Raw genomic sequence first — 16,434 nt, forward strand, 5'->3', positions numbered from 1 at the left:
TGCAAGTGAAAAATTTGTTGAGTTCACATTTTTAAATGCATTACTGATTGGAGTCATTCTAAATGAGGGTGTTGTGGGAAATGTCACTAAATTTCAGTACATGTCCAAATCAGCTTTGTTTATTAAAGCAAAATATAATATGTAAAAGCAGTTAAGTCCAGAACAATGACAAAGTACAGATGAAACAAAATCCAATTTCCATACGTTCAGTACTAGAATTACTGGAAAAAAAAATAGTATCTTTGTAAACACTCATGATTCTTTGTGGCATTTTTTTTGTGGTGTGTCTGTTTGTTTGTTGGCTTACAAGGCAGTAGTGTTATATCATTGATATGTTGCTACTCCATGTTCAATGGAGTTGCAGTTGGCAAATTAAAACCATCTCTAGCCTTAAGTTGAAGCTCTTGAAAGGAAAGGAACAATTGGCCCAGCAGGTTAGGTAAATTTGGTTTTCTCTTTTAGGTATGCGCTTGTGCTTTTTATTTTTGACAAATTATAAAAGACAAACTTGTGGCATTCAAAGTGGAAAATAAAATTGTTCGGAGCATGAGATCTCAGACTGGAGAGCTGCTATCACTCCCCTTTGTAGTTATTTGCCTGAACAATTTTTAATGAACTGTGATTTCTCTTTGGGTTTACTGGTGAATGTTTACATTACTTATGCATTATATTTGTGATTAATACTGATTTGTTTTCAAAAAATTAATCTTGTTCAGAGTACTGTGGAACCTTTTGCTACCCTAACGTTGCACACTCTCCATACCTTCGGACAGTTGGAGATAAACTACTTCCTGGCATCGATGTATTGTGGACTGGTGAGCTCTATACTTGTAATAGTCTGTGCTTGCATTTGGTGAGTTTAGCTTGCTAGACGATGTTACTATGTCATTGTAGCTTTTTGTTTAAAATAAAGCATCCTGCTTGTGATCCTTTTCCAACTATGTCAATTTAAAGCTGTTCAATTCAAAATATGGGTTTGTCTTGGAGCTGTGAATTTGTAGTGACATCCATTCTAAACTACAGCTGCATAGGTCTTTCCAATTGGAATAACACCAGTACTTGGCGCAGAATAATTTAAATTTATAGATTTCTCCTGCCCCTCAAATGAGAGAACTTAGAGCTGAGCGTATTAGAGTAGCCAAAGTTAAGGGAGAAATCCACCGAAGCTATACATACTTGAGGATGTGACTAAACAAACAATAGAAAATTTGCATGTGGTGAATAAGCACAACTGGGTATTAAAGACAAAATCAGTCTAAACATGCAAAGAATCCTTTCCAGACCAAAAGCTGCTGAAGTAATGGAATACATTAGTAAGAAGTGGGGTAGACCAGTTGGGCAAAAAGGCCTGTTTGTGTTTTTAGAGTAAAAATAACTGTCAACACTGAGGCAGTGTTTATCAGGAAATTTGAAGAGAAATTAAGTATACATTTTAAACAATTTTGAAAGATAAAAGACGCAAGTGGTAAAATGGCATTAGACTGGATGCTTCTGGGTAGAAATAGATTGTGTTTATGTTGAAATTTCCAGGCTTTGTGTATTTGGTGCAACTAGAGTATTGCCAAAAAAGGTGATGTGAACTGCTTGTTGACATGTGCTTATTTGCTCCATATGATATTTTTCAATTTAAGGGTTCTAGTCTGTGAAATGGGATCTATATACTTTTTTAGAGAGATTGTTATAAATTTACAATTTTTGAAGAAATTTAAAATAATGTATAACTTAGTATTTTGAGAAATTAATCTTTGCTTAATCTTTAGGTCCAAAGGTGGTCTCCAAAGACATCTCTGTGGAATCCATTGAAGAAGTCACCAAAATACTGAAGAGGTCCCCTCTTATCTGGGACAATCTGCATGCTAATGATTATGATCAGAAGCGCCTCTTCCTTGGACCTTACAAAGGGCGGTCAACTGAATTAATTCCGCGGCTGAAAGGAGTACTGACGAACCCTAACTGTGAATTTGAAGGGAATTTTGTTGCCATTCACACACTGGCTACATGGTACAAATCCAACATGAATGGTGTGAGAAAAGATGTTGTAATGAGTGAGTACAATGGATGAAACTTCATCTGCTTCTGTTTGTTGCCTGAGGGTGGGTGCACAACTGAATTCTTGTAATTGTTAAATTAATTCATGGGGTTTATGCAAGGCCAACATTTATTTCCACCCTCTCTTTGCCTCCAAAGCAATAGAGAGTCACTGTCTTGACCCATTGTTGTTGCAAAGATATTGTCATGACCTGTTAGGTGGGAAATTTTAACCTACAAACATTGGAGTATAAAGCAGAAACATAGGAAATATGCATCAATGTCTTGACAGCATTGTGGTGAAAGAAAAACATGTTAATGTCACTTATGTCTGAAATTAGTTGAATTTTTTTTTAGTTCAGGATTGTGAACCTTTGTCATTCTCTACAAAAGAAGACTCTGGAGGTTTGTGTACATTTTAAGATAGCGATTGATTTCTGATTACCAGTGATATATCGTAATGAGGAAGGGTGCATAGTATTGAAGTGTTTGATCAGCCATGATTGTATTGAATGGCCAATTTCTGTTACAATGCCAGCGAACAGGCATTTATCTGTAGCATCAACTTTGCTTCATTCTCTGATGCTGTCGGATCTGCTGATTAGTTCCAATATTACCCGTTTTAATTTTAGATTTTCATGATTGACTATATTGCTATTGTGTACATCCGAAGTCCACTTTGCCCCAGGGGGGTGCCAATTTCTCTGTGACTTTATCCAGTTATTCCACTGAACAAAAAACAAATGAGTAATTATTGCATGACTGTTTCTGTGCTGTCTGACTTTGACTACTGTCTTATTTTCCTGTACCTCACTATCTTCTTTGTAATCCTAAGCCAGTAGTGGTAGCAGATTTTCAACATGAGAACATCACAACAAAATCCAGACTTGCACTATCACAACTTTCTAACGAATGAAGAGATATGTAAACTTGGTCAGATTTGTGCAGGTCTTTTTTTGTATTTTCCTGAAACATAGAATGTTGAATATGGATAGATTCAACAGTCAAGATCTTTTAACTGACCAGATCAGAAATTGAAGCTCAGATCTGACTGTATATTGCAGCAACATGTTGAACGTGATAGCATTGTCACTTCTTGATATTAGTAGGATGCAATCAGTAATTCCAATAATTGCACCTTTTTCTGTAAGGTACTCTAGTAAATATATCTCTTAATTTGCTATACTGATGTCTTTGCAACAATGTCATTGACCCATTTTGTTTTCCCCTGTGGCTGGAGTTGGTCTCTATCAAGCCTGTTTGTGTCTCATTTGATTCCTTTTATGCTTGTGACTTTGTTTTTTGGCTGTATAATACAATATCTGTAACTTCATTTACTCCAGCTGACACAGAAGAGAGTACGGTGTCCATCCAGATCAAACTTGAAAATGAAGGTAGTGATGAGGAAATAGAAATGGATGTCTTGTACAGTCCTCAGATGGCTTTGAAGATGGCTATATCAGAATGGCTGCAGGAATTTGGAGTGCCACATCAGTACAACTGTAAGTTTGACGTATTTGAGTGTTTTTCCCCATCCTGCTTAATAGAGCTTTCCTTTGGCTAACTTAAGATTTGCACCATTTTTGTTAAGCAAAAGAATGATATACTCCCACCTAAATATCTGATAGTATCTCCTTTCCTGTCACTTAGCGGTACATTGCTAGCAGGAAAATATTTTCCACAACTTAACACCTTTTGATGGTTTTTGCTGTGTACTGTTCAGCTTGATTTCAATTCAAAGACCAAATCTATCTTTCAGTACTGCTCTGCATACCAGCATTACTGGCTGATTTTTTTTGATGTCCTGTGGAATTCAGAGGGGCTTACACCTGAACTGAGCCGAGTAAGGGAGAGAGTTAATAAAATTAAGTACGAATATTGCCACATATAAGGGCAAACTAACGTTTGCAGTGGTATTTCAGAGCTAATCTTAATGAGAAAATGGGTTTCTTTATGCTGACAGATCTTGGACTGCATGGATTTAATTATAGTGCTTTTGCGCAGTGAGTACACATACATTTTAGTAAAATATGAAAACCAAGTCCCAAACTCAATGTTTTTCCTGACTGATCGTAAAACTTGACATGACAGAATTAATGTGTTGCTGGAAAAGCACAGCAGGTCAGGCAGCATCCAAGGAGCAGGAGAATCGATGTTTCGGGCTTCTTTCAGCCTGAAGAAGGGCTTATGCCCGAAACGTCGATTCTCCTGCTCCTTGGATGCTGCCTGACCTGCTGCGCTATTCCAGCAACACATTTTTCAGCCTTGATCTCCAGCATCTGCAGTCCTCACTTTCTCAGTGTCAGAATTAAGTCTTGGGACCTTCCTTTCCATATGAATTGATGTTGAACATCTTTATCCACCAAGCTATTGGCTGAATTGCTTGCTGGATTTATTTTTTGCCATTGATAGTTAATTTTTTAAAAGTTTCTTTTTGTTCCTAGGTCGAACAGTCCCTCACAGTGGTGCAAAGACAAATGCAATTGACGTAGGGACTCTTGACACACCCTGCCTGAATTCCTCCACAACAGTGACGACAGTCTACCAACAGCCTATCATGAGTCAGGGAAGCCCACTGAGTGGTGAGCAAGCTCCGGTAGTGAAGGAAGAAGAGGAGAAAAAACAGCAGTCTGATGAAGAACCAATGGAGATGGTAGTTGAAAAGCCTGATGAGCAAGAAGCCAAAAATGTTAATCAAATCCTTACAGATATTGTCAAGGCCAAAATGTCCGAGGATCTCAAGCCCATGGATATGGACAAAGATAGTATTGCTGAATCTAAGTCTCCTGAGATCTCCATGCAGGAAGACTCTGGCAGTGATATTGCACCCATGCAAACAGATGAGCAGATGAACAAGGAGCAGTATGTCCCAGGTCCCAATGAGAAGCCACTGTACACTGCTGAAGCTGTGACTCTGGAAGATCTAAATCTCTTGGCTGAAATGTTCTATCTGCCTTATGAACATGGACCCAAAGCTGTTCAGATGCTAAGGGAATTTCAGTGGCTTCGGGCTAACAGTAGTGTTGTTAGTGTGAACTGTAAAGGGAAAGATGCTGAAAAGGTGAGTATGTTTTTATGCCCTCATTAGTTTGTAATGTTAAATCACATTGACATTTCACTTTCGAAACCTGAGATTCTAACTCGCCCAGATGAATTTCCAGAGAGCCTGTTCTGATTGAGTAGGGGGAGGCGATAGCTTAGTGATCCTATTGCTAGATTATTAAATCCAGAGACCCAGGTAATGTTCTGGGGACCTGAGTTTGAATCCTGCCATGGCAGATGGTGGAATTTGAATTCAGTACTAATCTGGAATTAAAAATCGATTTGTTGGAGAAATATTCACCATATTTCTTGGTGACCTAACTGCATTACATGGAATCTCTACTCTGTGCATTTAACACCCTTTCTTCTCCCCTCCCCTCCTGTCTCTTTTTGGTTTTAGTTATGTGATTATTACTAGGAACATTTTTTTTGCCTTAAAACTGTTACTAGTACTGATGTCCCTGTTTTATATGAATTTACTAATTCCTTTTTTACTGTAGAAGTTGAAATTTCAGGAGTTTGAGCTGCAGTCTTTACTTTCATCTGTATAACGTTGGTTGATAAATACATTTCTCTGGGCAGTATGATTGGATCTAATTTATATTTCTGCTGTGGCTGTAAATTTCCATTGCTGACCATGTTTTGTCAACTCTCTTTATAAGAGATCATATGTTGCACTTTTTAAATGCAACAATGTACAGACTTCGTCAGTTCAGCAGTTATAGTCAACTTTTAGGGTAGAGCACAAAGCAAATCAATGACTAATTGTGCTCTGATTTTTACTGGATGCAAGATTTACATGTACAGATGGTGCAAGTGACCACACCAAGGCATTATGCTGGACATACAGGAAAACGGAGTTGAAAGACTACAATCTTATCAGCAATTTATCATATTGAATGAAGTATGTTTTAAATGGCAATGTGGTCTACTCCTGTTTTTGTTCCCATATTCTTTGACCTATCTCAAATGTTTCTGCATATACCATGATCTTTGCAGTATTGTTGTTTTGCCAGAAAAATCTTGTGCAATTTAAATTGGTTATTTTTGTGTTGTAGATCTTTGTAGCAGATCACTTGTTCCCAGTGGTTGTGGGTTGACCTACCTATGAAAAGTTTAAATATTTGTTTACTTAAGGTCATTTTCTACAAATGTAGATTGCACCTAACTTTTCTTTGTGTTTTTGTACTACTTCCAAGAATATTTTTGGGGGCCTTAATACTGTCTGCTCTTTTAACAGATTTTGCCCCTTGAAACCAAACAATTAGGCAATATATTTCTCCAGTGGAAGATTTAAGATGTGTATGGCAAAGGGTGCTTTTGTGCTGGACGTTAACTTTTGGAATTGCATTCTATCTATAACATTTTCCTTTGGGTTTTGGACATGTATTTAGATGCTATAAATTATTCTGATTTTGTATTTCAGATTGAGAAGTGGCATTTCAGAGCTACGAAATTTGAAGAAATGTGCTGTGGTGTAATGCAGATGTTTACTCGTCTTGCCAACTGTGAAAACCGATCCATTCTGTATGATCTATACCCATATGTCTGGGATATAAAGGGTGTGGTATCTATGGTGAAATCGTTTGTCCAGTGGTTAGGTAGGTAACATACTTGACTGTTCATATTCTCTCATGGTCTTGGTTTAAGAATTTTCAATTCTGTCAGCCCTTGAAAAAGGTGTCTTAAGACAAGATCCCATGATCCTTATGTGGCGAGGCATGTATCAAAATGGCATTAAAATGTTCCTCTCTTGTAATTATGCCATTTTTTTTGTCCTGTCCAGTTTCCATTTTATCTAATTATACCATATTACACTTGATTTTTACCACCCCTTGCCCACCTTCAGTTGCCTGTTTAGTGCAGGGTACTGGCAAGCTCATCTGTTTCTGAAACCATCATCAGGGACTTGCCACCAATTTAGCAAAATTGAAGCAATTGTTTCAAAGACACTGAAACCACTCTGGCCATTGTATTTTTTTCAGAGGCTGATGTAATTGTTCCCAGTAACTATTTTAAAACCAGTTAATTTATTTTTAACATATCGCCCCATTGTATTTTATTTTTGTTGTTTCTTTTTCTGGGACTGACTGTGGACTGCATCACACCACTAGAACTGGCTAGATTTTGCAAACTTTCAACAATTTTTCCTGAGAAAAATAATACTGAAATGTGCCATGATCATACAGAGCTGTTGGGAGCTGCTTGCTGTGTGCTTTGTAACAACATTACTGTTTTCAACAGAACAGTGGCAGGCCAGCAGTTGCAGAAATCCGAAGGCTTGGAGCGCAGCCTCCAGGCCAGCGCGCATGCGAACTTTATTAAAAGCGCAAGGCTATTCTGGTGTCTGCTGGTTCAGCCAGAACTTAATATGTGTAATTTGTTCCAAAAAAAAAAGCAAGACTGGAAGCTTTTCCAAGTCTTAAGTCTGGAGTCTCCAACTTACCTTTACAAAAGTGATTGGAAGACATTTGTGACATGAAATTGCAGTAATGTAACTTTTTTATAGCTTATATTGGTTGGGAGGGAAAGTGAAGGCTGAGTAAGACACCAGCATGGTCTGGGTTACAATATGTAACCAGATTTTATTTACAGGTTTCTACGCAGATGGCAGGGAATATGGCGTGGATGCAGACTTTTAAACTTGATACAGCAGGCAGCTCAACTAGCACTGTGATCACGGCTCGTGTTCAGACCGCAAGCTAGCTTTGGGATGCTCAGAGTTAGGAATTTTTTTGATGTTTTCAGCTGGTGAGTCACCACAGTTTAAGAGTAAAGCATCGAGTGCACGCTTGGAAAAGAGTGGTTGTCTGGCAAGGATAAGATGAGGGCTCCTCTCTAAGAAAGATACTTTGTTCACTGGGGAGGGGAGGTATTGTTTTGCACCCCCTAAAATTTTATTTCCTAAATTAATCTTGTCCAGAATTTGACATGATTCAATATTTTTGCTGTGGAAAGCACTTGACCTGTAGATTTGAGTATTCCGAGAGATACATTTTCAAGAAAATATGTTTTCCAAAATCTTAAGTTTATAATTTATAGCATTTAAATGTGCACACAACAGTTCCATTGCGAAGTAGCAAGCATTAGGTATAATCCAATACTGGAAACAGAAGCTTTTGCAGGAACAGTGATTGGATTACAGAAGGGACAGTGGTTTTCTTGAAGTATTTGGCTACTTTTCTTCTGAATCATGAGTGTCAAAGAAAGAAGTTGTTACAAGAAACCTGGCCCACCTATCTATTAGAGGAGGTTTATAGCTCCAGTATATGTTGTAGAGACAGTCCTAGTGCATATCGTGGTGCAATTCACATTCTGCCATAACCTGAGTGTGATGCTGTGATGTGACGGGTTACTAATGGCCTCTTTTATTGTCTTGTCTTCTTCCCTCATTGTGTACAGATGGAAGAATCCTCAGCACAAGTTACTACAGCTGTGGGATCGACAACGCCAGATGTACGAAGCGTGGCGCGATTATTAAGATTAGAATGATAGGCAGTGAGGCTTTTTAAAAGGAAGTGTGTTGAAGAAAAGTTTATTTGAAGTCACATTTGTGCAGCTACTATTATAAGAAATGCTTTAACAATTTCTTTCTTATCTAGAACGCTTATGTTAACCTAGATAGTCTTTGAAATAAAGGCTAGCTGTGCTACTGTCCAAGTGTACCTGTTACAGGCTTTCTGAAATTTAATTATGATATAATTTTGTCTTAATGAGTGATAAACTTTATGAAGCTGCTGATATTTATTGGTTGTCTCATAAGCTGACTTGTATATGGACAAAACCAGATGCAGCTTAAAACTAGAATTGGAAACAAGCATTCCACTCAACTTTAGTGAAAGTTTCCATAAACTGTTTGCCTACCATTCTTATTTTTGTAAAGTTTGCATCACCCGCTTCCTCACCACCTGTAACTTGGGTACTGCTCAGGACTGTATCTCACTAGTGACTGGAGAGGGAACGCTTCCTTGTTCTTAGCCAAGTTTCAGACTTGTTTTCCATTAAAACGAGCAAGGCCCAAGAAATTGAAGCTTTTCCTCTTGCATTGCTGCACTGATCCTGTCAGATGATTGAAATGGTATGGGACTGTACAGTAGTGATCATCTCTGTACTCTTACTTGGCATGCTCAGGGAAAGGGAGAAAGCACGTTATCCAGTCTGTCCACCAGTGAAAACTCTGGAAGAGTGCTAACTTTGTAGTTGTGAAAGATTGAGCTTATTATCTTACAGCGAGTAGTTGGGACTTAGGAGTTTGGGAAAAGTATGTGGAGATGATTTGCCTTTGTCTTTATTGTAGGATCTGAATCTTTGTCAGAGAAAGCATTTTTGATTCTTCTCCTGATCTAAACTGCTGAACTTTTTGAGAAAAGGTCTCTGGTTGATTCTGTATAATAAGAATTCCTTGACTGGGAGTAGGCCTTATGGCTCCTCAGTCCTGCTATTGAGGACATTGCGTAAAATCTTCCAACGTTTCATTTATTTTGATTTTGCTTCCATGTCTCCTATGAAATCATGCTGGATTTTGTTTTCAATGCTTACTTCGATAGAAGTCTTTGTTCATCTGAGTGACCTGTCTGTGCTTTAGGCAGTCTGATCAAAGTGATTGGTGGACGTGAAATTGGTCACTTCCTGAAACCACCACAATACAGAGGAGCAGCATAACCTGCAGTTCTAAGGTTTATTGCAGTTAAATGTCTAAATGTTTGCTTCAAAGTTTAAACAAAACATTGTCTTCGACACCACTTCACTTCTGGCCAATTTGGCCTTGTGATTATTCATGGAGCAATGTGGTAGTTATGTAGACTGGTACAAGTTGTGTTTACCCAACCTGTATGGACATGTTTTGACATACCTCTGGGTCAGTTAACTTGAACCTGAGTTTCTTGGCCCATGCTGGCTTTGTCACTAATGTTTTCTAAATGTTCTATTATCACATCTTTCATTGTAGACTCCAGGTAGCATTTTGCCCATTGTTGATGCTGGATTAACTGGTCTGCAATTCTGTTTGGTTCTCTCCCACAGTTTTTAAATAGTGGGGTTACACTTGCCACCATCCAAACTGGAGGAACTGCTAGAGGGTCTGCAGCATTTCAGGTGCATCCAATATTTTCAGAGACACCCAATCAAGTACTCTAGCATGCAGATTGAATTAGACAGCCTTCAGAACAATTAATTTCCTGGCCACCATTTTGTACTAGTGTCCTCATCTTATATTCCATCTTCTCTCTGGCCCTTAATTTCCTCATTTCTGAAAGGTTATTTGTGCCCTTTGTGAGGACAGAGCTAAAGTTGGTGTTTAACTCTTGTGGCTTTTTTTCATTCAGCATTTTAATTTCTCTGGTTTATCATTATACTCCTATACTCCACCTGATTTGCTTTTCCAAAATGTAGCACCTCACATTTATCTAAGTTAGACTCCATCTGCCACTCCTCAGCCCATTGGCTGAACTGATCAAGATCCTGTTATAATCTGAAGTAACATTCTTTACTGTCCACTACACCTCCAATTTTGGTGTCATCTGCAAACTTAATAGCAATACCTCTTATGCTCGCATCCAAATCATTTATATAAATGACGAAAAGTAGTGGCCCCAGCATCGATCCTTGTGGCACTCCATTGGTCACAGCAACCCTCCATCATCACCCTTTTCTACCTTTTCTCCCTTTTGAGCCAGTTCTGTATCCAAATGGCTAGTTCTCCCTGTATTCAATGAGATCCAACCTTGTTAAGCAGTCTCCCATTAGAAACCTTGTCAAATGCTCGAGTGATGAGCATTCTTGACACAGCATTTATTCTCTTTATCTATGGGAAGATGTTACAGCTGTTGTCTATTGATGTGGCTGTACACAGTGCTATTCAGGAGGGAATATTAGGATTTTGAACCGGTGATACAATGCCATGTCAGGATACTGAGTAGCTTGGAACTGGTCTTGTAGCTGATTTTTCCATGCATCAGCTTTGCCTGTCTTTCAATGCTTTGGAAGATGTTTTTGAAGTACCTTTGCTGAGTTACTGTGTAGTACTTGCAGATGGTAAACAATGATGTGTTTGGGCTCTCGTGGTGAATGGGATGCCATTGAGGTGGGCTACTTTGTTTTGAATTACGTTGAACTTGAGTTTTGGAGCTGCACTTATGCAAACTAGTAGTGTATTCCATCACATCAAGCTCTTTCTTGTCTTGTAGTCTGAGAATGTAGAATGCCCAGCCTCTGATTTTCCTTTTGTCTACCAGGTTTCTTTTCAATCCTGGTTAAGTTCGTGGTCAATGGTAACCCTATGTTTATTAATAAGCGGGTGCCATTCTTGCTAATACGAAGAGGCATTAGTCATTGCCTGATACTTGAATGGTGTGAAAGTTACGTGCCACTTGACCAAGTCCAGTTGTTCCGAATATTACTGCATGAGGGTAACAAATTCAGTGAATATGGAATCAGCAAATATCTCCAGTTCTGCTCTTTACAAAGCAGCTGAGCAGAGTCAAATCTAGCTCAATACCCCAAGGAAAAGCTGCAATAAAGAACTGGCTGAGGATGGTTAGCCTCCAACAACTGCAATGTTCCTACTGTTGGGACTGATACCAGATGGTGAAGTTTTCCTGATGTTGCTGACGTAAATGCTTCATTACAGTATTGTTGACTCTTTTCATCACTTTGATTACGGTAGGCTGATGGTCATATTGTTTGATCTGCTTTTCATTAGCAGAATATATTTCTACATTAGATGGTTAAACATTAGTGTTGTAGCTTGACTGCCACAGCTTATAAAAGATGTACCAATTCTAGAGAACGAGTCCTCGATACTGCAGCTGGGGCCCATTCCCTTTTGCTGTATCTAGCTTTTGTCATGGGCCTGAAGACCAATTGACAGGATGACAAGATGGATGGCCCACTTGACATTTCTGCCTGAAGATGGTTGCAAATACTTCAGCCTTTGTCTTTTGCACCAATGTGCTGAGCTTCACCTGAAGGTGATGTTATATTTCGGAGATGCCTCTTCCTTCACCCGTGAGTAAGAAAACTGAGTTTGTGTTCCACTCAGAAGCTCTAAACACATTCTGGCTGACGCTTCTACTGCAATATGAAGAAATTACTCCACTGTTGGAAGTGACATCTCAAGTTAACATTACAATCAAAAGATGTATTTACTTAAGTGGATGCGAAAGATTCCAAAATGACAGAAACAAGAGCCAGGAATCTAGCCATGATGTCCAGGCCATTATTTGTGACTTGATGAACATGAGTAAAATGGTTCAGCATTATTGCTGTTATGGGAGGGTGCAAATTACATAATATATTCTCACATTGCTGCAATGAAATGCTTTGCTATACTGTTATTTGCCTTGCATCTGGGTTTGTGAACCAAAATTTGCCCAAGTATTGTTTGGCTTAGTTTCAATCTGTCTGTAGATCCACTTGCTTCAGCGTAGATAATTTAAGCATTCTGTGTACAATTCTGAAGTAATCGGCTTCAAAGGCTGTCAAGTCAGAGTGCTTAAAGACCCTAAGAATTGGAATTTAATGCTGCAGTGCACAGAAAATCCATTTTTTAAATGGGATCTAAAGTAAATCTATGCAAGAACATTAGTTGGGTATTCAACTTTTGTTTCTAGATATTTGTCTTGGTTTATGAGTGCAATTATTGAGAAATACAATTAATACAAACTAGTTGGGAAATTAGAACCACATTTAATTTGCCCTTTTGTTACTAATACAAGTGTGTCAATACAGTTATGACCAAAGTACCTGGTTAGAAAAGAAGTGAAAGTCATAGATGAATGGTAAGCATATAGCTGACAAAATGTGATTGGAACAATACATCAGTGCCACAGAAACCATGGGCTGTTGTTTCACTTGGCTATATGGAAGTCTGGATGTTTTTATCTTTTGGACGTGGAAGAACTTCATTGGGATTTCTTGAAAGATGACATAGGTTGTGTCACATAAGTGATGCTTCAAAATATACATCTTTTATTGAAGAATCCATCTGGTTTGGCAAGATTGGCTCTTTTCCATTTGTGTTTGTGTATATGACACTGTCTATAATTGTGCTTCGTTGATTGTAAAATGCTTTGAGATGTCATGTGGTCATGAAAATGCTACATAAACTCATTTTTTTCCCCCCTCATTGTTCTGTGGCCACCGGGAACCGGAAAGAACTTGATAGCATTGCCTATTCCCCAATGGGAAGCAGTACCTGTGCTGACTTCCTTTTGATGGGTTGACATTGTATTTTTGCTTTGTGTTAAGTTTTTCATTCTTCGAATATCTTTCAAGATACAGATGTTCAGACTAAGAAATTACTATAATTCACTGTGACTGCCAGAAGTTTCAATATGTCAGTGATTTTGCTGATTTAGTTAGGTAACTTTTGCAGGCAAGTTGGTTTGGTTAATTTGCAGAGTGGAACTTGTACTATTTTTGACCTTTAACCTGTGCAGGTCAAGACAGTGTTTGTTTAAAACATATCCTTATACCAAATGTCATCTGACAAGAGGAGCACTTGAATGTGACTTCAGTTCAATTAAGATATTTCTGATTTACTTAGGGCTGCAATGGACCCTCTGGGAGGCATTCTTTCAAAATTTGAGACTTAACCAAGCTACCCAAAAGATAGGGAAAAATTTGGAATTAATTCATGTTCAGTTTTTTCAAGGACTTTGTAAACTGAATGCCACTGCAGATCATTCCTTGATTTGCAGTGGAGTTGGATGTATTGACTGTTGGATTTTGCATCTTGTACCTCCCAAAAAGTGACCATGACTGGGCAAAAGAGTGATTCCTGAATGTGAATCGTTACAGCCCTAAATTTCTTGAGTTAGTTCGAAGTCAGATAGGAACATTTCTTGTTGCGCGCTTTCTCTTTCTGTTAAAAAGGTGGTGTGTTGATTTTGCGGAAAAGTAAGACCACAGGAAGCCCCCACGTAACAATCTCCGCTTGGATCTGATCAACAGGGTGTCGTAGTCAATCTTCAGCACAGTTCTTGAGTGGCGACCAAGAACCCTGGGCCTTTAGAGGTGGTCTAGCAGGAGAGTTTCAGGTATTCTACGAATTCCCGGTGACTGACTTTTTTTTTCATTTTGAGAGAAAGAAAAACTTGTACAAGAAGGATTGGTCTGTTGATGGCTAGCTGGTTTCCTGAACAGAATCTGGTACATTTGGTACTGGTACTAATTTGCTTTCTTTTCAGTTGGAAGGAGATGCTGGAATCCCATTGCGCCTGCGCATGCGCTGCAGATTTTAGTTTGTACATGACTTTCACAAAAATGTTCCTTTGCAGGTCGCGCAGCGTTTACTCAGCACCTGCGTCAGCGCGGCTTGCTTGCTTTGGTTTCGAAGTTCCATGAATAAATGTGACCACATCATAGTGAATATTCAGCTTCTAAAGTATGGGTGGGTTGGGAGTAAAAGCAATGCAAAAGATTGAATTAAAATCCAATTTACCTTGATTTGTCAACAGTAACTATAGCATCCCTCGTGTGAGGGCAGTGGGGGAAAAAAATGCTTTTGACTTGAGTACTGCTGAATCTTCCTGGTTTTGCTGAAAAATTCGTGGAGTTTCGCTGCGCTGTTTTTCTTTTCTTCCCTACAGGTGCTTTTGCGCGCAGCTTGCAAAATCGCGCTTGCGAAGAAGCTTGGGATACACGGCTTCGTCAGCCAGTTAACCCTCTCCAGACCAAACCTCCCCCAAAATTTCCTTTCTCCTCACCCCCTCAGAAATGTTCTTTGTCCCTTTTTTATTTTAAACGCCATTAAACACAGATTTTGCATAGCAAGTACATTTATATCCCGATGTATTTGCTGCTGTAGTTACTGGTTGGCATTCAGTGTCTTTTTTAATGTGTAAAATAATGACCCTTTTTAGAGATGAGTGGTTCCCCACTTAAAGGTTATTTTAATTGATTCCACTTGGTTAAACTGAGTTTGCTTTACATGGTGCCTTCAGTAGCAAATGAGTTTAAAATTGGAAAGGTATGTTATATGGAACAGATGTTGGTCTACAGGTTCTGAAGTGGAGCTATACTGACTTAAGTTGTTTGTTCTTCACAGCGTTTGTTACCAATTGAGGGGGCAAATGACCTCTTCTACCAGCCACCACCAGCCATGCCTACCTCAAAAGTGTACACAATTAGGCCATACTTTCCAAAAGATGAGGTAAGCTTACTAATAACAGAAAAATATTGTTAATAAAGTTTTTTGAGATTTGGTACTGTGTGCTCATGTGAACAAGAGCAATATAACATGTTTTAATCAAATCATAATTGCTCCCGATCCCTGACTTGCTGGGTAGTATACTGGGGATCAAGCCCTACTATTCCTTGAGTCATCCTAAATGTGTTAAGAGTCCAAAACCTTCCCTGATTTTTCAGATTCAGGTTGATGGAAAGCACTGAACAAGAATACTGTTTAAAACTGAGAAAGTGGTTGTGTTTATTTGTTTACAAATCCTCTTTTAAGCTGGTTTTTGCTGATCAGAAAGTTCTCAGCTTTCCTTTTCTGAATGCTTCCCCTGGTTTTCAAGAGGCTGATTCTTTTAAAATACCTGATTTATTAATTCATAGTTATAGCTCATAGCAGTTGCTGAGGGAAAGGTTAACCTTGTTTTCTTGCAAGTTTAATGTGGCTTTGACTGAAAGACAGGGTTAAAAGGGAAAAAGACAGCGAGCACATGGTCAGCAAGGGAGAGAGAAAGAAACCTACACTGCTTACTGATACAGTGGTGAATCTGTGCAGTTATTGCCTTTGCTGTTTGCATTCATGTATCTTTGGACATTGGAATGTGTCTAGGGAAAAATTAATAAACAGTGAAATTCACAACTGATCTTCAAGGAACCTGTGTGAGAGCTCATAACACAGGAACAGAAGTGCATAGTTTTTCATGTGTAACCTTGCTGTAAGTCTATAGTAGTAAGTAGCGTGGGTTCTTGATGTTTTATTGAAATCTGACTCTTGTTTAAATTTTAAAAATATAAACCATAAGTACTAAGTTAGAGTGGAGCACTTTTTTTAATAACAAAACAATGGTGCTATTTTCTGGGTGTGTAGGTTGTGAAGGAGCAAAGATGACCTTTTAGTAGAGTGGTATGCTTTTCTTGTCAGATGTGGGAATTTAGGGTGAATATACATGTTACTGAGAATTACATCTGCAATAAATGCCATTGGTTGCGAATCCTATCAGATTGAATGGATTGGTTGGAGCAACAGCACGAGGCAATGAAGAATTTACAAGAGTTCGAAGGTGTGATGGATGACAGTTATAGGAAGGGAGAAAAGCCGCAGATACAGTCAGATAGATGGGTTAACTGCAGGAAAGGTAGGAGAGCTAGGCAGATAATACAGGAGTTTTATGTGAATATTGCCATTTC

At 38.7% G+C, this 16,434-nt stretch overlaps 1 protein-coding gene across 3 annotated transcripts in view; it reads left to right on the forward strand.

Moving 5' to 3' along the window:
* Nucleotides 1-16,434, forward strand: part of oga (O-GlcNAcase) — a 53,878-nt gene that overhangs the window by 14,874 nt on the left and 22,570 nt on the right. For 2 of the 3 annotated variants that reach the window (XM_043712932.2, XM_043712930.2), the window contains exons 6-13: nucleotides 717-815; nucleotides 1,761-2,045; nucleotides 3,372-3,530; nucleotides 4,473-5,089; nucleotides 6,497-6,671; nucleotides 8,473-8,526; nucleotides 14,023-14,108; nucleotides 15,119-15,223. In XM_043712932.2, the coding sequence (XP_043568867.1) occupies nucleotides 717-815; nucleotides 1,761-2,045; nucleotides 3,372-3,530; nucleotides 4,473-5,089; nucleotides 6,497-6,671; nucleotides 8,473-8,526; nucleotides 14,023-14,108; nucleotides 15,119-15,223 (1,580 nt within the window). The remainder of the gene's footprint in view (nucleotides 1-716; nucleotides 816-1,760; nucleotides 2,046-3,371; nucleotides 3,531-4,472; nucleotides 5,090-6,496; nucleotides 6,672-8,472; nucleotides 8,527-14,022; nucleotides 14,109-15,118; nucleotides 15,224-16,434) is intronic. The other variant, XM_043712931.2, reaches the window with a different exon arrangement.

This window comes from Chiloscyllium plagiosum, unplaced genomic scaffold (assembly GCF_037043375.1).
Source record: "Chiloscyllium plagiosum isolate Xiang-an unplaced genomic scaffold, Cpla_swu_hap1 HiC_scaffold_22, whole genome shotgun sequence".
Taxonomy (NCBI): domain Eukaryota; kingdom Metazoa; phylum Chordata; class Chondrichthyes; order Orectolobiformes; family Hemiscylliidae; genus Chiloscyllium; species Chiloscyllium plagiosum.